Genomic DNA, 23,411 nt, shown 5'->3' on the forward strand with positions numbered 1-23,411 from the left:
AAATGAATGACGTCCATCGGTGACATTGGTTTTCTTGTTGGCTAGCTCCTCCTAACTAATTTGCATATTGAGATGAGTTGCGGGAAGAATCGCGATAACGCTTATTAATAACAGACCCCTGGATCGGATGTCATCCTCCAGATAATGTATCCAGATACTGATCACACAAAGCCAGATGTCAATTTTAGACGGTAGCTAGTTAAGTTTTAAAGGAATAAAAACCCACATCCACATGATGTGCAGAGAAATACATGCTCTTACATGAGGCCAAACACTGTGACTGTGCATAGTTAGCAGACATCGATTGTCTGCATTGTATCTGCTGTAGAATCCGAGGACGAGCTGTTCTGTATCAACACTAAAGACATACCACTCTTAGATAAAAAGCCTTAACCTGCACTTTCATGCTTAAGCGGAAAAGTCGATAACAAGAATGCAAGCTTGACCTTCAGAAAGCAGTGACTCACTTGCAAATATGAAATATTGGTCTGTGGCTACAAAGGTTAGCTCGATTTAGTTTGCGACTGTGAATGAATGAATTGAAAAGTTTTGTGCTTCAGTGACAGCTCAGGGTCTATAAAGAGGGCTGGAATTGGAGACAGAAGGGCCTTACTTGAGTTCTGGCCATAGCCAGGAGTGCCTCCATTAATATGAGGCTGTTGTTGTTGTTGTTGTTGTTGTTGTTGCTGCTGCTGCTGCTGCTGCTGCTGCTGCTGCTGCTGTTGCTGTTGCTGTTGCTGCTGTAGTTGTTGCTGCTGCTGCAAGGAGAACTGGGAAGTGACCGAAGGCGCCCGGCGGTAGGTGCCCGTGGCCGAAACCATAGAGACAGAGGAGTTGGAGGGGTTGTGCCGCGAAATCTGCCGCGAGATGGTTCCAAACTGGGACATTGGAGCGGGGCCCAGACCAGGCCCAGGGGCCACCACTAGAAGCACCCAAAGACAGGGAAGGAAGAGAGGAAAAATAGGCAGGACCAAAGAGGGAAGGGGGGGTTGGAAGAGGGAGAAAAAAAGCACCCAAAACATGAATCATCAAGATCGTAAAAGATAATGTGAGCTTTTAAATTCTGATTAGAGCCCCGCACCTCATGAAAAGACAATCAATAACTAATCACAGGGAGCAGATGAGCTCGGGAAGCAACACAGATTGTTAATTGCCGACACTGTTACACAGAGATATTTCATGGGGGGTAAAATGAAACACACGAGTCCCAAAAGATCATACAAATAAAATCCTGCACCTAAGGGTTCTTCAGAAAGGAAAACTGAAGGAAAAGATTCAGTGAGCGAAGAGAAGAGAGCAGCAACAGAACAGACTGATCCTTCGACTGGCACTGAAAATAACTTCTTCACACACTTTTCAAAGACATGATTCTAAATGTCTATTCGAGCTATCGCAAGGAGAGGGAGAGTTCACAATCGAGTGCACACGTTTATCATTACACCGGCTGTCTAAGAATAACATCATCTCTTTGAACAACAGCATTACTACAATAACATTAGATATCTGATTATAGATGCAGTGTGTAAGTGTGTGTGAGAGAGGGAGAGAAGGGGTTAAAGAGAGTATTTCCTGTTCGCATTTCTAGATAACATAGTGTCTCTCAGGAGAGGCCGTGCTCTCTGATAGGGATGGGTGGAACCAGAGGAAGTAAAGCTTCAGAGGAACACAGGAGCAAACAAACTTCTCCATATTGTCAGCAGCATCGGCAGACGTTAATTATAGCTGAAAGGGCGCATTGATGCTCTGAGGATAAAATGTGCATGTTTCAAGCGATCATCTTGCTCAAGATTGCAGTCGATCAGATATAAGCAGCCACAGTACACACACACACACACACACACACACACACACACACACACACACACACACACACACACACACACACACACACACACACACACACACACACACACACACACACACACACACACACACACACAGAGTAGCTGATACTAATCAAACAGCTGGATGTTTTCCCGGCCTTGCAGAGCTTTGAGTCACTGACTGATCCTGGAATCAATATCCCGTGTAAATTAAGGTACATTAGGCAAAACTGCATGTTTGCAGCACTCAAATGAATGTTTGAATGTTTTGGAACTTCATTACCCAGAAATCATGAGTCTAGCCGTCTCAGAATTGAGTGCTGGCTTGCTGTTATGAATTTGAGGTATCAATTCTTCACTTTATGTGAAAAACCTTTTCTACCAGTGACCCAAATGTCGAGTCAGTATGTCCCCTCTAAATCTAAATGGGTCATATATTAGCACGCTAACGTTAGCTTTGTCAGTTGATTCAGTAAGAAGTCATTTGTGTGGTGCAACCCGTTTCAATTCAGTGATTCAGTTTCCTTTAGTAAACACTTACATTATAACTGGGCTGAGTTTGAACTTAAGAACAGGTGGTGCAACTGGCTCCAGGTCTGCCCCAGTTATGGTTAAAGCTAGAATTCAGGAAAATTTTGCCTGATGCAGCTTCATCCACAACCATGTTTCTGGTAGTAGTAAAGTGAAAGGAACTCAAATGAAACAGACCTGTGCAAAAGAAGTCTCATAGTCTGTAAGGTAAATTAATTTTACATGTTTGTAACATTCTGCAAGAACCTCAGCTTGGAGGGCTTCAATTTCATTCTTGACTTTAGGTGGCAAATGTTATCATCTTCTCTGTCAATGCGGATCGCCAACAGGTTTGGATACTTTTCTAGATAAACAGCAGCTTGAGGGAAATTGTGAATGAACATTTTTACAGATTCTGCTGGCAGTAATTAACTTTTGCTAGCCCTTAGGTGATGTGAGACTTCTTTATTAGCCTTATAGGATATCGGAGAAGAATAAGGAAGCAGAGTACCACCACCACTGAGGATTGAGAAAAAATGTTACGGAGCTGAAAAGAAAAAAAAACCCAGACACTTTCTCTTAGTGTGTAACCTGTTGTGTCTCCAAACAGAAGCACATGTACAGTCTGTTCACACTGTAAGCAAGATGATCATCAAGTCTTTTTCTACAGAGCTGAACCACCAGGGAATCTGGCTGATGTGTGGAAGGTCAACATCGCCATCAGCCATCATGAGCTAATCAGATTTCCATTCTGCTTCATTTCCTAAATAATGTTATTTCATCTAATGAGCAATAGTTTATAGTCTAAAATTATGGGAGGAAATTAAGGATACTCAAACTTTTGTATTCTCTAAAGTTTTAAACGGCTGCATCCATTATTGAAGTTACAGGATATTTTATAATATTGCAAGAATATAAAAATAAGTGTCTTAAAAGCATTTTCATTAACTAATTAGTGGTTTTTAGAAAGCTTTGTTTACTCATTAGTTTAGAGCAATTTAATATAAGACAATATATATGCAGTGTCATTTTTTTGGGACAAAGCTTAGCCCCGGCCTCTTGCTTGCAGTGTGTACAAACAGTCAGACACCCATCCACACGCGCAACACCCATATTTGTGCATCTCCACCATGAGAGGATCACATGGACGTGCTGATTATCCAACGTCCCGGCAGCAGAGGCGACAGAAGCAGCCTCGGAGGTCGAGGAGTCTCACCTAAAGGTGGCGGTGGTGGTGGTGGTGGTGCTGGGGGGCCGAGCCCGGCCATGGGAGGAGGTGGTGGTGGGGGTGGGGGAGGCGGAGGGGCTCCAGGGGGAGCAGACATGGGTGGGACTGAAAGGAGCATTTACATTAGTAACCATTTAATGCAGAGGCAGGCCAGAGTCTGTCCTCGCCCGCCTCCTGCACCTCTACGCTGTTACATAACATCACATCACTTTACTTAAGAACCCTTCGGGGCCGGAGGAGTGCTTCGACTTTGTCAAGGCGCAGCGCTGCTCAGCACACACTTCTTTGTGGTATGAATTGAGTGTTTCCATAGCGACCAGCTTGCAGGAGAGAGCTGTGGTTAGTTCTGTGCTGCTGGCCTGATCCTGGCTCTGAGGTAAAACGGCTGCTACACAAACCTAAAATATATTTCTTGTTCAGCTCAAATCACTGGCAAAAGTTAAAACGCAGTAGTATCTAAGGCTTGTGTATGGCGTAATGCAGTACTATGTGTAGCTTGTGCATGGTGTTATGTGGGCCTTACTGTTCCACTATAAAGCAGCAGGGCTAACGCAGCTTGGCCTATTTACACAGTAGGATAGAGAATCAGCTGTGCTTAGAACACAATGGGCCTCCATAATCCCCGTCTGGTAAACATAGGCTTTGTGTAGCGTGGTCTCACTATCTGCAAACAGCACGTTACATTTACACCTTGTCAAGTAATGCCTATTATTGCTATGCACATGTGTATTATATTTAAAGAAATGAACTTTCTTCCTGATGTTAGCTGCTCCAAATTTCAAAATTGTGCAAATTTTAAGCAAATATTTTGAACTAATACCTTAAAATTAGTTATTTTTTACAAGTCGACACAGATATGCACTTAGTAGTAGTATACAGTGTTAAAACCCAAGTACTACATGCCTTTATGTAGGGGTTACTCTGTATTTGTTCTTTATTATACTCAAAAGTGTTCTTATAAAAGGCAGGGTGGGGCGCAGAGAAAGCTCACCTGGTCCAGAGTTGGGGATGGAGGGTGTAGGCACGGCGATGGGAATGCCAGTACCGCTGCTGCCGCTGTTCTCCCTGCTGCTACTACCCCCGCTGCTTCCACTGAGGGAGGAGACATAAGAGAAAGAGGACATCGTTTTATTCAGGGCAACCTGCTCAGACTGCACAGCAGGTAACACTGCAGATACTGCATCTGAGCTCATGTCCTATTTACAATTATAGAGCGTAAAACTTCATATTGGTATGACTCAAGCATCTGACTGTCCATATTTTCACATCATCGTCTCTCATATTGATTGTTTCTGTCCATTGGCTTGTTAGGACTGGTTTGCAGAGTGACAGGTGAGCATGAGTCACTCTGGTGACGACTTTTGGTCCGAATCAGAATAAAATGGATTACAGTCTTTTAAATGGACGGTTACATCTAAAGATATCAGATCTTATTATTAGACTGACATCAGGATGGGGGTGAGTCGAAGGCTAAAAGACACTTTATTTGGCAAAGTGTCATATCATGTACAACAATCTATTCTGAATGAACTAAACGAAACATAGTGACATAACAGCTTCATGAGAACAGTGTTCACATATGGATTTGAGCTGCAGTTTACCAACAACAACAACAACAGATGCAGCTGCTGCTAATGTAGCAAGTCAATATTAACAGTGCTGATACAATTAGTCGATTAAGCGTTAGTCAATCAATGGAAAACTGGAGAATATGCATATTCATAGTCCAAAAACAACATGTTCATATATGTGAATTCATCTAATTTGTAATTCTGTTTCATAGGTGATGAACCACAGATGCCTGTATGTTAACGTTTGTTATTAACTGTCAAACTATTGTTTTAACATGTGATGTCTGAACATGTCACATGTAATATATCTGAAAATCACATGTGCCTTCATCAAGTGAATTTGTCACATGTGTGAAATTCACGGGATCATTTTGATGGTCAATTTATCTGTGAAATCATTTATCAATCAAAATGCCAGAATATATTTAGGCTTTGGATTATCGCCTGGACGAAAACAAGTAACATCAAGGAATCAGTTTAGGCTCTGGGAACTTAACAATTAAACTAAAAAAATTAATAGCTGGATTAATCATTAAGAAAATATTTGTTAGTTGCAGTCCTACCCAATATCAATATCACGATATTTAGGTTATCATAATATTCTGATATATAAATTATCTATATATTTCTGGTATAAAAGGCTGCATTACAGTGGAGCCATACAGTTATTTCACTTATTTCTTATCTTCTAGTTAAGAGTCATGATAAAGAAATAACAAATAATGCACTTTGCCGTCATATCCACCCTCTAATATGTCAGTGCTGCCCTAACCTCTGAGGGCACAGGACATGGGAATGCAGTATGTACGTCAGCTCTGCTGTGGCCTGTATAGGCGCTGTTTCACCCTCTGTTTGACCCCGGGGCTCATAGATCAATGCCCTGGCCGACTAAATCCCCCCTCCCACTCTCTCGGGCCGGCCTTGATCCTCATTTCAGCTCCAGCCCCTCACCCCACCTCTCCGCTCCCCTTTCTGCCTCTTTCATCCCTGCTTTTCAACTGATCCTTCTCCCTACCTCTCACCCCTAACCATCCCTCGACCTCTTCCTCTCATCTCCTCATCGCCTGTAAACTGACTCCCCATTCGTCTCCCAAAACCCTCACCCCCCCTGTCTCCTCTGACTCCTTCTATCCCTCTGAACCCCTGCTCGCTCCCATCTCCCCCCACATCTCTTTATCCCCTTTTCCCATCATCCCCCTCTCCCCTCTCCTCCTCTCTGATCCATGTCAGCCGAGCCCTGGGGCTCTCCAGGCACAACCAGCAGGGGTTGCCCCTCTGAAGGATGTTGGTGGCAGTGGGAGGTAAGTCTGTGGGGATAAAGGCTAAACAATATCATGTCATCCCTCTTTTGAAGTGAACGCCGTACTTCACTCCCCCATCTGCATGTTCTGGATTTATCCATTCTAATCCCTATATAACTTACCCATTCCTTCGCTAACCCATTCATCTCTTCCCCAGCTTTTGCTTTCCCCCGTCCTTCCTCTTTGTTTCAAAACACTTGCTGTGAAATAAAAGCACTCAGCTCCATCTCTCCCGCTTCACCTTCCTGCCTGCCTCCCTCAATACAGACAGTTGTTTATAAATCAACCGTCTAACACGCAGCAGGGCTTAGAAACGTTCCAGCAGACTTGCTCACAGCTGACAAAAATCCCTGGAGCCAATGAAGAAAAAGATGCTGTTCTCAGTGCAGTCGAGAGATATTATGGAAATTATGGGAGAGGGGGGGAGCAACATGCAACAAAGGTCTCCGGCTGGACACGAACTGGGGGGCATTTAGTAGTTCATATTCAGCGCCTTAACCCCATGGCCACAAGAGACCCTAATTACTTTTAGATTTGGTTTAAAATGAACAGAGAATGAAGGAGTGGAAGAGCAGATAGTAGTTGAGGAAGGTTAATGCTGGCATAATATTGTTAAAATGGGAAAGTTATGCTGGATATCTACTTCTTTTTAAAATAATTTATTGAATTTTGTTGTAGCTTCGTCCACAGAGTCATACACCATCTTAAATGCGTCCTGTTTAGTTTGGATAGTTTTTATCACTAGGATACTGTGGTGACTGTAATAATCATGTTTTCTTGATACCTGCATATGACAGTGTAATCTTTCAGATAATAACAGGGAACACACAGCAGGAACACGCAGACGCCTATATTGAATTTAGACCTCAGTTGAGGCTGGCAGAGACAGATGAGCTGAATAAGCACAGCCGACTTCAAGCCCATGTAATCAAATAGTGATGCCACAGCAATATTAGCTGAAGCAGCCCGACTCTGAGGGCAGCGTCAGTTTGTTAAAGGGACATTAGGGTGGCTTTAAACCACACATCAGTAACAGTGATGCTGAGCAGTCACATTTGCTTTGTTGTTGCAGCCTTTAACCATCTGAAGCCTCTAATTACAAGAAGTTTTAATTGATAAAAGTAGAAGACGCACAGAGGAACTTCTGAGCAGCTTTGTGCAAACATACATGAGAAGTTGGGCGAAGGTAGGGAAAATACAAAGTTATGTAATATTTATGAGCATCACAGTCAGCATAACGGGCTTTTTAGCTAATGAGGCGACTTCACTCACTCGTAACTCAAATTTGATGAAGGCGCTTCCCGCTTTCTGGGGTAACAATCCTTGAGAGCCATGTTCAAGGGTTTCCATGCTGCAGTTGACTTGCAGTTTTTTTTGAAACAGCACTTTATATCAGAGGCTTTTACAGATATTAATATCAGAGTGATTCAGGCCGCGGCGAGAAAACCCTCCAAGCCTTGTCAGACAAATGCTGGATTTAGTGTAGTGGAGAGGAGGAAGAGGTGCGAAAGTGCTGTAAGCTTCTGAACTAAATGAAGAGATTAGAACCACCTGACATGGAGGGAACCAGTGGTTTTTGGAGAGATGCTTTTCTCACATTACTGAAACACTGAGTGCACATTTAGTGTTCAGTTTCGAGGTGTAGCTGGAACACTAATTCCACTCATACCCATCCAAAAACAGGAGGGGGGGGGTAAAATATCTGTCCCGTTCAACATTAAAAGCTGCGCAAAGTTGATGAAATTTTATCCATGAAATTTGTTGTGCAAGTTTATTTCTCAAACATTGATCACGTCAGCAGAAGGAAACAGCGTCTGGCTGCTATCAGTTTAAACTAGTTACACATCAAGTCCTCACTGGTGTGTTGTGATTCTGCTACTAGCTTGGTTGTAAACAGTCATTCTGTTATTGTATTTTCATAGTATTTTGTAACGTTGCTACTTTGTAGTTCTTGGAGGTATACTGTACACTGTAATTCTACTACCACTTGTGTACTTGTAGTGTGTCAGTGTGTGTGTCGATCTGGTACTGATGTGCATGTGAGACAGGCTGTGTGCCTCCTCTTGTCTTATCTACCTGTGTGTGCGCTGCCTCTGGTTGAGCGAGGCCGTGCGTCCGGGGCTGTGCTGCTGGCCGTGCTGGCTGCCTAGTCTCCCGGGGCTGGTCATGTAGTCGTTGGGCACCGTGGGCGGCTTCACCGGCTCTAGGGTCTTGTAGGATGTGTTGCGTCTGCAGCGGCCGAGGATGGAAAGCGAAAGGCAAATAATGATAAATCATGGACCAGAAAGAGTGATCATAATTCAATGCAAATCCTACTATCAAAACTGCAAGGCCGTGTTCACCGGAGCGTTGTAAATCCTATCAGTTTACCCAGCTGGATGCTGTGTGCTACAGGCTGGAAGTTTACCCTGGGAATTAATATCTGATTAGTGTCGCTGGCTGCCGCTGTGCATCAGAGGACGACTGGCATCATGAGGGCATGACACCTGTCTGATATGAACAGATAAAAGTTCAGGCAAGTTCTCAGACTTGATTTTCTCCTGGATCCATTTTCTCCAGCTTCACTTACATCAGTTTTGTCATTTCAAATGTGTATATAAGCCAAAAACCCCATAGACACAGCCATCACGACCACACTTCAGTTAAAAAACAACGTCCCGGGGCATCTTGTTAGCTGTTTGCTCACAGTGTTATTTCCTGTTACTCCTCACATCACATTTATGTATTTAAAAAAGCACAAATGCCAGTGAAATGTCCTTTAACTGCATGTTCTTTAATCGCCCCCACAAGAGTTATGTTTTTTTCATTCAGTGTTTGATAATTAGAGGACTACTCTTCTTTCACGGTGTCTAAAATGGAAATCTTACCCAAGCGTGCCACGCCCTGACATGGGAGGGCTCGGCGGCTTCTGCGTGGGCGGATTGGTCCTCGATAGTGTTCCTCCTCTGATTGACTGATTGTTTCCATGTTGCTGTGGTTAGAAGAAAAAAACTAAAAACTTCAGACACAGTGGGTGATTACTACTTGTGTGACAAAAATCAAAAGTTATAGGCTTCCCAGATGACAATTCTTCAACAGCACAGATGTAAATATGTCAGTTGATAATATGTGAAGGGTTGTGTAATGCCAACCCAGCTTGTGTTTGCTGCTGATTGCAGGTTAGGAATCTCTGGGTTGTTTCAACAAGGCTTCTTGCAAAACACGTGTGTCTTAACGAAGAAGTAACTACCGAAAAACGAAACAACACTTTGAATTTGGCAACATCTGAATTTGCAGTATTGCAACTTTCAGTAAGTAAAAAAACTTAAGGTATATGCTTTGTCTGGGAAGCCTATAAAGACTTATGGACAACTACACGACATGTAAAGTAAATGACATAGGGTTGGTAATTTGACATGGAGGGTGTTACAGAGCCTCAGACTGTCTGTTCTGGGCTGAGAGGACTACAGTAAGTCAGTTAATGGGAATAACATGGGAAGTGACAACAATGACCACATGTATAGGGGTTTGCTGTAAAGGGGAATCTATCAATAATGCAATATAGTAAAATGTGTCATGTGACAAACCACACTTACCTTGGCTTTTAGCCACTTATGTGGGCGAAGGAAAAAAAAAAACACAGAAGAGAGAGACAGAAAGAGGGCATGTCAAAATGGCCATGTCTACACGGATCAGCAGAAGTCAAAGTACAAGCGAGCAGGAGAAAAACGATTCCTCGCTGTATTTACACTGAGTAAACATTTAGCAAGTCCTGGGCAGGTCATAAGTTACAAGTCATACTACCAGAGGAAAACACTGTGGCTCCTGGCTGTTGCTCTCTTTACTTAGACCTACAGTGCCACACCCAGTGCCACAGTCAGACTGGAAGGAAATCACAGGGATCTGATGGCTATTGTGCACAAGTGAAACAAGTTTCATCCTAACAGGGTGTTACATTCACCTTTGTACATCAAATATCTGTCTTACAAATATGAAGTTTAAGTCTACGGAGCATCTATGTGTTCGTTTGATTTTGTACACATCCAGGTTTGGACTCAAAATAATTTCTGTTTATCACATTACTGGCAGCGCTAAAAAACAAAACAAAACACACCTTTGTACTTGTGTGGGCTTATGTCAAAGAGAATATAGAGCCAAACTAGGCAGTGGGGTTTGACAACTGCAGAGTCAAGTGGCTCATCTATAATGCAGCTTCCCCAGTGGCCTTTGCAGAAAGCATTGTAGCATCACAAGACCAAGAGGGAAAGAGAGAGAACAAAACCAAAAGCAAATTCATGGCATAGGTCAGCATGAAGGGATCCCTGCCTCTTTAAAAACAGAAAACACCTTCAGAGCAGCTGTGAATGGGAAATTTCACGTTCAAATTTCACTCTCCCCGGGTTATCAGAGCTAGACGAGATTCAATTTTCAATCTAGGTCATGCTAGGAAAGCCAAGGCCCACTATTGCCTTCCCTTGTCTTCCTGGCAACTGCTGTATCTCTGTTTTGCGGCACATGCTCTGATTTTGGAAATGCTTTAGTAACGTCCAAGTTGAATTATGGAGAAACAGGTTCAGATTAAGGTCATTATCAAGTCCAAAAAGGCTTAGCATGTCGAGCCTGGCTGAAAATCTAGAGCAATGCAGTGTGTCAGATTTGGGTGAGTCTGTCGGGTCAACGTTCAGTAGAAAGAACACAAACACTTCCCCATAGATATAGTCCAAACAAGATGACAAATAAGTCGTGACATATGAAAGCTACTCAAAACTCAAGAACAAGAATTTCAAACTTGGAAACTGACTTGGTGACCTTACTGTCAGTTCCTAAAAAATGTGACTCACAATTTCATAAATTAGCCAGTAGACTTAAAAATTATAATCCTTGTGATTTACATGAAATCAAACTTTGTTTTTGATACTATTTATGGTCAGCAATAGTCATTAAATGTATTTACATTCTGTAATTAGCTGTCAGCGGATTCATTTTTATTGTTAGTGGCGGGGTCTGTCATTTCCAAGCCGGATTAAGATTGCCTTCCTACGCACAAGGGATTTACAGGAAACGATGTAGCATGTAATCCAGCGTTACCGTTTTTCATTTTATCTCACTGATATCAGAGTCATTTCTCACAGTTCTCTCTCTTTACGCTGTGTCAGAGCTGTATCAAGGAGTGTTTGCTGTAGTATTAAACAGCACCAGAAACCACAAGTGTCGCCAAATCAACCAGGACTGAAATCAAAAAAAGATTATAACTTAAGAGAATAGCGACTTTCAAACCACGACTCAACTAAGAAAAATATCAAAATTCCCCAAAAACCCAAATTATCCCTTTAAACTAATCTTGTAAACTCATAACTGACACAACACAAAATATCAAAAGATTGCAATCTAACTTCAAACGCCCGACATCATCGTCCCCAGATTCCCGAAAGCCCCGCTGACTAGATTAAACATCAGCTGACTGGAAGAATAAATCTCATCTTTCGTATTAAAGCTAAAAAGCATCGTGTCAGTATGCCTTGAGATGCAGAAACATCCTGATCTGTCAGTTGTGAGATTCAACTTCTTATTAAATCTGATTATCAACTAGATGAATTTCACCTTCTCTTTTCTCTCGGTTCCTCTTTTCTCTTTATCGCTCCTTCTGATCTGAGAACAGCTTCTATTCAATAATATATACAAGCGCAACATGATGTTTCTTCTCTGTACGCTCATGCTTTAGTGTTTAATTATACAAACACTGTGGGAGGCCGTAAAACCAATTCAACATTTAGGCCAGTGCAAACACTCAGATGTAGATGTAGCGAGTTTCACAACTAACTGGAGGCAATAGACATGATTTAAACTCCCATTACAGTATTGATTCTGGTCAGTAAGTAAACCATGGCTATAGATATTCTATACAAGCCTGGCATCTGACAGCCACCATCCCGGGATACTATATGAATTAATATGGAGCATTGATGTGCAGTATTGATTGGCTCTTTTCGCAGTGACATGCATAGATGAGAGGAGGTGAGTGATGTAGGACTGCTGCCGGAGTGTATGTGTGTGTGTGTGTGTGTGTGTGTTTCCCATCACATTCACTAACTAAATGCAGCACAAAAGACATTTAAAAAGGAGAAAATCCACTGAGATTAGGCCCAGAGTAATACGTAATGTTCTTAAAATAGATGCATCAAACATTCCCAAAGCAGCCATGAAGCACGATGGTTTCAGTAATTTGACACTCATTGTGCAATCATGTAGTGGTATCCTAATTTTGAGCAACTCTTTTATTGAATCCAACACAGTAGAGTCAGAAGTGTGGATGATTCACATGGACCTCACAGTGAATCGGCTTGCTTTTATGCCCTGTGATTACATAAAATGTACTTGTAATTTTAAAAAGTAAAATATTATTCAATTATACATTGATTCTTGATCTTGGAGTTTGCCCTGTTGTCATGATAAATTGTACATTTAATAAAAACTTTAAATAATAAAAATTTAAAAAAAACAACAACTGGGTAAACACCATCTGCAAAATGCTTCTGTCCCCATTGGGCATCACACCCATCCGCCATGGCGGAAGGATCTAATGTAATTCCCTACACAGCAAATTGAGAGTGACACAATGGCTTTTATCCTGCCTTATCAATGCCTGTAACACTACGGGACGGTAATGGCGGGCCTCTAATCCAATCTGTCTGACAGCTGCAATTGACTGGCTGATTGATGGGACTGAGGGCGCTCAAGGGGGAGGATGGAGATCGCAAAAATGCCCACGGCCATCAGGAAATGATGTCATTATCACCGCTGTCAGGACGACCCAGTGACCCCTAAAGCGAGCCCTAATGGCAGGGAGGGAGTGAGAATGTCACATTGGGATCATCCGAGTTTCTGCTTGGGAGACTTTATCACATCATCAAAATCAGCATCTTTCCTGCCTTTCAGACTGCACTGATGTGAAGTATAAATCTAATTGTAACATCATCATTCCTCTGCAAAGGTTTAGAGAAACTGGAGAACGGGATTACGAGGGCGGTCGGGGCCTAAGTGCCTTTAAAAACGTCTCGCAAATTTGTCTCCGCTCGCCATTTTCACAACGCTCCAAGAATAGAGCCGTTTTCTGAAAGATATATGATGTAATCACTTTTTTAGTTCATCTCCACCCCCAACCCGTTCCCACCAACCCACACTGAAACATATTCCTGTAGGGTCAGAAGGGGCGCTTTCTGAAGATGAAAGAGAAAGCACAAGAGATGGAGTGTGAGCGAGAAAACCAGTCAAAAGTGGGAGAGAGAAGAGAAGGAGGGAGATAGGAATACCTCTGGCAAGAAAAAGAGGAGGGGGGAGGGAGGAAAATTAGATATAGTAGAACAAGAAAGTGGAAGAACAGAAGCAGAGATAAACTAATGGACTGAGCGTAGAGAAATCTGATTGGGCTGCAGATCTAAAGCAGAGAAATGGACCCAAATATACACAAAATCAGGAAGAAAAAGCTCACCTTAACGCCATGGCCGACGTCGTCCAGTACAGTGTAGTCAATGGGCTTCCTGATGTACCTGACCGGCCGCTCCACATTAGCTGGAGCTATGATCTTATGGGTCCTTGCGGTGTTCTTGTTCGTGGTCAGGATCCCGATCTCCCGCCTGGCCACCTTCTCTTTATGGATGTCCACCGTCTGTGAATGACACAGAGGGGACATGTGATCGATGCCACAGTGAAAACACGAAGACACATAGTACAACAGGGACCTCCGGGACTGAATGAACTCGTCATACAGCAGCTTAAGAAGGTTTAATTAAATCATGAGGCTGTGCTTTTCATCAACGAGGTCGTAATCTTTTTACAACAGCCACTGCACACTAATAAAATCGATTGCGGTAGAAACCAGGTCCTGAACCGAATAATGACCGAAGCCTGAGTATCTGAACATTTCTGAATTCAATAATTAATTGATGAGAATGAGTATACTGGCCTCGAATCTAGACAGCAAATTATTAATGTCAAAACACAAGAAAACGTGAAAAGATAGAAAGTGATGAGCTAGAATTGAAAATGATCTGAATAAATGTGATTGAAGAGATGCAAATGACAGACTGCATTCATAATTCAGAAATTAAATAAAACCAAGTATATTGTGTGTTTATATCATATTATCACAGATTTCTATTAGCACAAAATGTCTCTTTCCTACAGTCTTTATAAAAACTCATTATTTTAAAGATGCATTAGGAAACCTTGCACACTGCTTAATCACTAGATGAGCCAAAGAGGGAATGTCCAAATGATCTCTGGCTGCAACTGCCTACAGCCCAGTCTATACTGATCCAAGCCTGACCAATTTATCCCAACGAACCCATTTTTATTATGGATTGATCTGACCATTGTTTTTTTTATTAACAGTTTAACTGTTTGGTCAATAAAATGTCAGAAATCAAGATTTCCTAAAGGAAACAATCCCAGAGGTATTAAATTTGCACGGTTATAAAACTAAAGAAAGCAGCACATACTTAGACACATATTTGCTTGTTAAACAATTTATCGCTTATCAAAATAGTTGACAATTACATTTCTGCCAGTTGACTGCCACCACAGGAGCGTATCAACTATCGTGTTCAAACACCAATCAAATCTTCAACAGATCTCAACACTTCCATTCCCTCCTCGAGCCGAGGGGAGCCCAGGAGCAGCTGCCCTTCCTCTGACAGATGAAAGGCTGCTATGTCTGCTGAGGGCAGCCCCGTAAAACGATGGTCTCTCACGGGGGAAGGAGTCAGCGACCAGCGACAACAGAGGATGCCTTTCATGCCACGGGGATCTGGAGCTGGACTGAGCTCTGTCTCTTTATACTGCACTGTTCCACGGGCCTTCAAGTATCACTCAGCCCAGAGTAGAGGGAATCAACAACACTGGTGGACTATGTGGTCCAGTACAGTCCAGTCCAGCTGACATCTCTGGACAACATCCAGGCTAATTTTACACTGACATTAATGAGATATAGGCCTGAGAGCTGACAAGAGCTCTACTACGTGTCAAACAAAATGATGCAAAGCAGATTTCACTTCTTACAGGACATGCAAGGGTGCAAAGAAAGTGGATTGTTCAAAATTACAGAAAAAAGAGGAATCAATATTTCATAACAGGCAAAGTTGCTCATACATAATTGCTCCCACAGAGGCTTCCCATACAAAGGGGAAACATCCGTTCTGTTCCAACGCCCTGTTGTGTCTGTTTGAATTAAGAGGGATGACAGAGCGTTGACTACAGTCATTTCTTTTAACCTGAGCTGCCAGAACATGAGAGGCTCTTAATATAAAAAACGAACCGCAGTGACAAAGTCTTCCCAACGAGGCGAACAAACACATGTACAAATATTCCACTTCAGCAGCACTTCAGACCTCCACTATGATCGGATTTGAGCTAATAACTTGACTCCAGAGCTCAGCAATAATGCCCAAAATTCATAAATCATGATCGTCTTCCATTTGCAGGGCAGCGATGGGGTTCAGTGATTGGCTATGATGGACCCAGACAGAAGGAGTAAAGGAGAGGTAGGGAATAGCTCAGTCATTTTAAGTCTGATTTTATTTCCAAAACAAAGCTTTAACCCTGTTTCACCTCACTGTGACCCCAACACACCGCCCTGTCCTAGAGACCTTGTAAAGCTTTCAGCAAAAACTTTTCAAAAAGAGGAACAGGTTCCACTACAAACCGCTGAAAGACACTCCTCCTAAATAAGAGAACTGTTGTTGCGATATTGCAGCTAAATTAGAAAAAGCATCTGGTCTCGGCTGAACATGCTCCCCTTATCAGAGAGCAGCTTGTGGACAAACATCATCGCAGCTGGAAGTGAGAAGGCGCAGCGGTGTGACTTCATCTCCTTCCTGTATGCAGTGAAAATAGCCCTGCTGCAACAGCGCAGGCTGATTTTACACAAGTGTTGACAGAAGGGTAAATTCAAAAACCACCATCTTACTTTCACACAGCGGGCGGTTGCACCCTGTCGAGAGCGCCTTTTCTAATCCACTAACTGGTGCTCAAAGAACGTTAAATGGATCTGACAAAAATGCAAAGGTCCAAGTAGAAAAGCGCATTCTGGCTTGACCCCTTTCGACTGACCCAGTGGGGAGCGCCAATCTGAGCAATAGCTACTTAATAGCCTGTCTATTCCCTGGACTGCTTCTACTGACTCTTCAACTGGCACTACAGGTGTTCCCTTGATCCCAAAGGTCCATCTGTTAGGTGGAAAGAGACTGAACTCGTGATTCATCCACCTTTCAGTTTGGCAAGATGTATTCAATGTGTTTTCTTTTTACGCAGGTGAGCTACCTGGGCGCCCCCTCATATGTGTGATCAACCACTGTCGCCCATATATTTGAGGACTGAGGGTGTTTTTCCAGAACAGTTTTGGCTCTGGTGTTTGGCTTATCCATCAGCTACAGGCTTTTAGGATTTAAGGGCCCCCACTTCTCTTTTCTGAACTACTCATCAACTCCATTATCTTCTACATCCTTTTAGTTTGGTCTTTTCTCTATCCCTCTAATTCCACCCACTGCTTCCCACACCCAGAGGAGAGTCACCCAACTATATGACTTGTTAGAGGATCTAGGTCATACATTGGAACTGCTGCCAACACCATCATCGTCATCCACGTGCTCTAGCCAATAAATCCAGTCGAGATCACTTTGGACTGGAAAAGTTCTTCCCATTTTGGGATACGAGTGAGTCAGCGCAGTGGTTGCCACGATGAGAGGTTCTTGTTATGTTGTTAGTAGCAACAAGTGCCCAAATATTTGTGATTTATTTCTTTTTGATCCAGATTGTTGCCACTTTGGTTACGACTGCACTTGGAAAGCTTGAAGCTCCGATTGGGACACAGGGTCAGCTATTTCAAATGTTTGAACTTAAACACCCAGGAATGTAATGACGTGTGAGACAGTGTGTCACTCGAAGAAACACCGACATGTTTACGGGCCTGGGGTCACTTTTTTTGGAAGATCCAGTGTTGTTAAATACAGCTTTCTCTGGACAGAGTGACTGCTGACAGATCCCATGTTTCAGTCTGTTATTTGTCTGAATTTCATCCAGGCAGTCCCAATTTATGACTCGGTTTGTTATTGTTCGCCTAAAGCAGGGTGAAGTTTTGTTCATCCTGTCTGGAGGGGGCCATGATGAATAAAAGAAACCTCAGGATCCATAAGTCGGACTCTTTACAACTAATGCAATACAATAATATGTATCTTTACTAACAGGGTCCGTCTCTTATTCTGTAGTAATTTCCTAAGTTTACAAAAGATTATCTCTATATTTATGGCGCTTTAGTACTCAATGTTTTCAGGTCATGCTGCTGTGCCTCATTGTCTTCATGTAACTATTTGTTTTGCCTTTTATTTGGACATTGACCAAATAAAAGGCACCACCCCTTGATGATATATATTGTGACATGACATACATTTGTCAACCGTCACAGATGTTAGATTAGCCAAAGGCAGACATTACTGTCTAGTTAAGTTATCTATTAACAAGTAGTTTCCCAGAAAATGTACTATATCACAACATACAGTATATCTATAGTGTGATATAAATTATGTATGCAATTAATAATGGATTTCATCCCTACTTCTATGTTTTGTCCCTCTGGGTGTGGTTGCATGTTTTTCTAGATACGTAAAAAGGTAAGAGACATCGAAAAAGGAAAACATATCTTCATAAAATGCTGCGTAATATTCTGTTTGTCTTCTATGATCGCAGGTGTGTTGATGAATAATGACTCCTCCTCCGTTGTGTATTGTTCTCTGTGTGTCTCATGTTTGCCTGAAAGGTGTACGCAATGGACATACAAGTGCAGGTGCTTTGATTTTTTTTCCATTTGAGCAATTTATAGTATCCAGCACCTTTTTAGACTTCTTCTTCGTCTGAAACTGTAGTACTGGGTTCTTCCCACAGTGAACTTCTTTGACGCAGTCTCTCTCCCTCATACTGATTCACGCTGCTCAGACTACGGGCAGAGTCGGCTAAGGTTGGAGTGTTTGGGAAACAGGTCACATATTGACAGACTGCGTCCACACAACATCAGCAAACGGGGCATAAATCTCTCAGTCCGGTGGCACGGCCAATCAAAGGACCAGGACTGGAATTTCGAAGCCTTACGCAAACGTAACTTGACAACTTCTAACCAGACAAACACACACTGTTTCGGAGGGTGAGGTAAGTCAAGATGTCTGAAGACTTTGATATGGAATTGAGACAGCCGGTTTCACTTCAGCACATGTTGGAGAAAAAAAGAAGAAAAAAAAACAGCTTTTTCAGCGATTTGGCAGACTGGCCGTCGGATGATATCCTCAATAAAATGCCAGCTATGCAGAAACGTACGGACAAACAAAAACGCTTCACAGCATGCAGCGTAGGCGTAGTAGGGAGCTTACACACAACATGGGGAAAAGCCTGCAACTAGACAAACACACCCTACATACCAATGCATCTGTGTGCATGTGTGGCTAGCCAGACCAGACAAATGTGCCAATGGTTAATGATAGAGTTCGACTGCAGATGATTATAAGACTAGAAGAAAATGTATCAGCAAACTGGCAGCAAGGCATAATCTTCCAGCTCGTCCGAGTTACCACACACACACACACAACACTGAAAAGTACTCAGTTCCCATGGTACGCTGTCCAAGAACATTAGGACATGGACAATTTTTACTGGCGTGTAATATCATAAACCATGATTATGAAATAAGACACGGCACAAGGTCTTATTAAAGGCCATTCCTGGCTGAGAGCTAAGATAAGCTTGTCTTTACAGCAGTCCAGGAATTGGAAATCCTTGTTCTGTGGGATTACGAGGAGAAAATAACTATGAAGCAGACGTCTGTTAAGACACATTTGAACCTCAATTTCAGCCTTACTGTACAAGAGGATTTATCACAATGGCCGGAGCAGCTAACAGCTGAAGACGGCCTGATGAGAACGTGAACATCTCTTCTTCTAACTGTTATTTTTCTAGGGAAAAGTTGACTGAGCACGAATGCTCTTCCTCGGCAAAGCCACTCACACTGCTCACACTATTACCCACGTTCCCCCCTGAGAACGGATGTGAACAATTTGTGATGCTCAGTGTGTTCCAGCAGTTATTTTATGATGAAGTGCTACAAGTGCTGGAGTGTGCTTTTTCAGCTGCGCCCACTTTCTCTCTACCTGCCTGGTCGGCTTCTACTACGTTTCCAGAAATATCTTCCTCAGAGGAGGGTCCTGGACATGTTGCTTTTGTGGAATCTGGAAACATAAGACACATACAGGGCTTGGACATGTGATCATGCTGCTGTATCATTAAGACATCTTGTGGTTTTGTTTCATCAATGTGTATCGAGAGTCCTGTTGGTGGAGAAATCTGCATCTCTGCCTTCGGTTACATTGGAGTTCTGACTGTGTGAAGCAATGCCTACGTTGGCAATGTTTTAACATTCAAGCGACAAATGAAACCTTGTGATGAGTTAGATATGTCGATGAGCTGCGAGTATAACCAAAGATCGATTCTTGGATACCTTCTCTGATTGTTACATGTGAATAGGGCTGAGTATTGAACATCAATACCTTTTAGGTACCAAACAAAAATTAGTTTGGTCTGGTACCGACCAAAGTTTGCTCCAGCTACAGTTCCTGATTTCCCCTTTCCAGTGTTGGTGCTAAGCTAAGCTAACCCTCTATAGCTTCATATTGTGGTATCAATTTTCACAACTAACTCTCTGCGAGTAAGTGAATAAGCAAATTTCCCAAAATGTCACACTGTTCCTTTAAACATTGTAGAGGTTCTTTTGTTGCGTAAAACGTTTTTTTGGTAGAAAAATGTGTCCATATTCCTCAAGATAAGATCAAACAAACAAATAATGTTTTGGTATCTGTACCGAAATTCCCAAAAATCTCTCAGCTATTGTACAAGTTCCAGACAATACCCAGCCCTACATTCTTATACATTTTAGGAGCTTGAAATATGTAAAACTATCTAGTATTTCACAAGAAAAAGCTAAGTTCAGAGTTTCTTTCTTGTCAATCATCTCATGACCCCTCAGACTGATCTTGTGACCCATTAGGGAGCCCAACCCCCCAGAAACCACTGCTCCAGGGCACCTTGTCCTAGATTTGAACCAGTAAACTTCGGGTCACATGTTTCTTAACCCTCTAGACTGCTGTAGCTCCCAGTCTTCTGTCTTCTGCTTCTCACCGTGTCCGGCCTCATCTGTACGAGTAGTGCAGTGCAACACTCCCAACTCTGCACTGAGCCAAAACGGCTGTTGAAGCAGAGCAAATGCCTCTTTGTCTGGTCTGTTTCTCAGCGTGATTACAGCCAGCACATCTGAAGCCCGTCATCTGTAGAGTCAAACAGTTGTCTAAAGGCCCTTTGGTGGGGCTGTTTCTCTGAGCAGTTAGTGCAACACAGACAATGTCAGAGCTTCCATCTGCATTCGGAGACAAAATGGGAGGTCAAACGCCCCGTGGAGAGTTCTCAGTTTGGCAGCTTCTTGTTAAACATCCCTCAAAAAAACGGATTCCTCTGGTAAAACTAACAGCCCATGTGCGGTACGATGGAGCCAGAAGCGGAGGTTGTGATGATTGAAAGTGTGAAACCTCGGAGAGATTGTCTCTCCCGGCAGAGAAAAAGAAAAAGAGTCAGGACAGCGTGCCAAGGTCGATGCTTTGTTTGCTAACACAGCACATATGGAAACACCTCGACTGACTTTCACCAATCTAACTTTTGGGCCAAGGCCAAACAGCATTCTGACTGAGCTCTGAAGTTTACATACCAGCTAAGAGCAACAACAGAGATAACAAACACCACAAGCTGTGTCTCAGCGACAGGCTTTCCTAATCAGCCCTGTTTATAGGGAGCTGTCAAATAATTGCCTACATTACTCTTACACAGGGAGGAACTGCAGAACAGAGGTGTAATGATTAGATGTAATTGCAGAGGGTTTTTAAGTGGAAAAGAATGCAGTGATAATGATGATGCTCTGCAGTGTGAAGGGGAAGAGGGTGGAGAAGGAAGAGCAGGAGAGGAAGTAACTGCAGAGCAGAGCAGCTGATGATTCACTGAACAACATCAGTCACCAGTCATTTCACATCATCGCCTCTATTCATGCAGGACATGATGACCGTGCACACACACACTGACACAGTTCAGTCAGGGTGTTACAACTCACACAGAAACACACACCTTCCAGGAAGCTGATGCAGCAACTGTCTTAGGGAATTAGTCCTGATGATTAATTAAATAGAGATCGACAGACAGATCAACATCAATTTTGACATTTGATTAATGATTTAACTTGTAAAACTGAGAAACATTTACTGGTTGCAGCTTCTCAAAAGTGAAGATTTGCTGTTGTGTTTTTTTTCCCAGTTTTTCTTTTGGGCTTTAGACTGTTTGATATTGTGACGGACATTTCTAATTTTTGTGACATTTAAAGACTAAACAATTTATGATGAAAATGATTTGTTTCAGTCAGGGGTAGCCTGTGAGATTTTTGCTGCACCGTACAAATAACAGGGCCATAATACATAATATTTGCACGAGGTTGATAAAGTTAATGATCAATAGCACTAACAAAACGATTTAACCATTTTAACAAAACTTTTTCATCTCATTTTCAATCCCCCCCCACTGACTCCCATTAGCTGCTCAGAGAGGAGGATCAAGCCGAAAGTGTGGCACCAATACCACACGATGTTTCAGCTACGACAACCTCCAGCCAAAAACTACAAACTACGGCTGCAAATAATTGTTATTTTTATTATCATTCTTTTTTTTTTCAGTCTGTAAATCTCGATTACAAGCTCTCAGAGCTGAAGAGGTCATCTTGCAATTGCTTATCATCTATCTGCATGATGATCGATTAATGCTTCCAGGTGTTTTATATAATTTTAATCTGTTTCGGACTGTTGGTCGGACCAAACAACACATGAAAAATGTCACATGAAAATGTCACCTTGTTGCTGGCATTTTCTTTTAAACCCAACAATTCATCAATTAATTGAAAAAAATTGTCAGATGAATCAATAATAAAAATCATCATTAGTTGCAGCTCTACCTTGAATTAAAGTCCTACACCCTGAATCCAAAACTTGTCTCTTTCCAATATCAGACCTTTAATAACCTTTAAATAACCACTGGCCAGAGGCAATGGACCACACAAAGACTCAGCACACACACACATGCACACACATCGCTATAATCCAGAGGCATGTAGAAGAGTGTAAATATCCAACAGTGAAAAAAGAAAACACAGACAAACTCTGCATGGAACTTTACATTTCACAGCCAGGCAAGTGGGAGAGACCACCAGGAGAGGCAGGAGAGACACCAAAATACACAGGCAAGCCGCGGGATCAGCAGGAAACACACACACACACACACACACACACACACACACACACACACAGGGAGACCTATAAGGCTTCATTTCCTGTTTGGATGAGTGCCATTCTTCCTCGACGGGAGGTCAAAAAGCCAACACTGCAGCACACAGATGCAGCCCTAAGTCTTTGCATGCGTGTGTTCTTATCACGGCACTGCACACACACACACACACACACACACACACACACACACACACACACACACACACACACACACACACACACACACACACACACACACACACACACACACACACACACACACACAAGCAGCAGAGAGTAACGGCATGCAACTGCACATCCGAGGAATGAGGACTGGAATGAAAAATAACCAAAACAATCCAATGCGTGCCAAGCTGAGATCATGAATACAAACCGAATCCCGCTTTGAACACAAACGTGGGCTGACTCATGTGATCAGATAAGAATACTGTGTGACTGTAGTAACACATCTCAGTGAACCTCACAGCTGTGGGAACAAACTGGGAGTGCACCGTAGATGTGTCAGCCGCTTTGTGCATCCAGCCTGTTGTTGTTGCTGCGCTGCTTCATCACTGTGGTCGCTGGGTTCAATCGGCACTCCGGCCAGCTCCAAA

The 23,411-nt window shown here is 42.6% G+C and overlaps 1 protein-coding gene across 17 annotated transcripts in view; it reads right to left on the reverse strand.

Annotated features, from left to right (window-relative positions):
* Nucleotides 1-23,411, reverse strand: part of abi1a (abl-interactor 1a) — a 42,803-nt gene that overhangs the window by 3,075 nt on the left and 16,317 nt on the right. For 2 of the 17 annotated variants that reach the window (XM_070928008.1, XM_070928004.1), the window contains exons 3-11: nt 13,902-14,078; nt 10,009-10,023; nt 9,301-9,404; nt 8,510-8,662; nt 4,538-4,653; nt 3,550-3,579; nt 1,105-1,125; nt 766-922; nt 614-663 (exon numbers count right to left, since the gene is read on the reverse strand). In XM_070928008.1, coding sequence (XP_070784109.1) covers nt 614-663; nt 766-922; nt 1,105-1,125; nt 3,550-3,579; nt 4,538-4,653; nt 8,510-8,662; nt 9,301-9,404; nt 10,009-10,023; nt 13,902-14,078 — 823 coding nt within the window. Of the gene's footprint in view, nt 1-613; nt 950-1,104; nt 1,126-3,486; nt 3,667-4,537; nt 4,654-8,509; nt 8,663-9,300; nt 9,405-10,008; nt 10,024-13,901; nt 14,079-23,411 lie in introns of all 17 variants that reach the window. The other 15 variants (XM_070928006.1, XM_070928000.1, XM_070928009.1 and 12 more) reach the window with 11 other exon arrangements.

This window comes from Enoplosus armatus, chromosome 21 (genome assembly GCF_043641665.1).
Source record: "Enoplosus armatus isolate fEnoArm2 chromosome 21, fEnoArm2.hap1, whole genome shotgun sequence".
NCBI lineage: Eukaryota > Metazoa > Chordata > Actinopteri > Centrarchiformes > Enoplosidae > Enoplosus > Enoplosus armatus.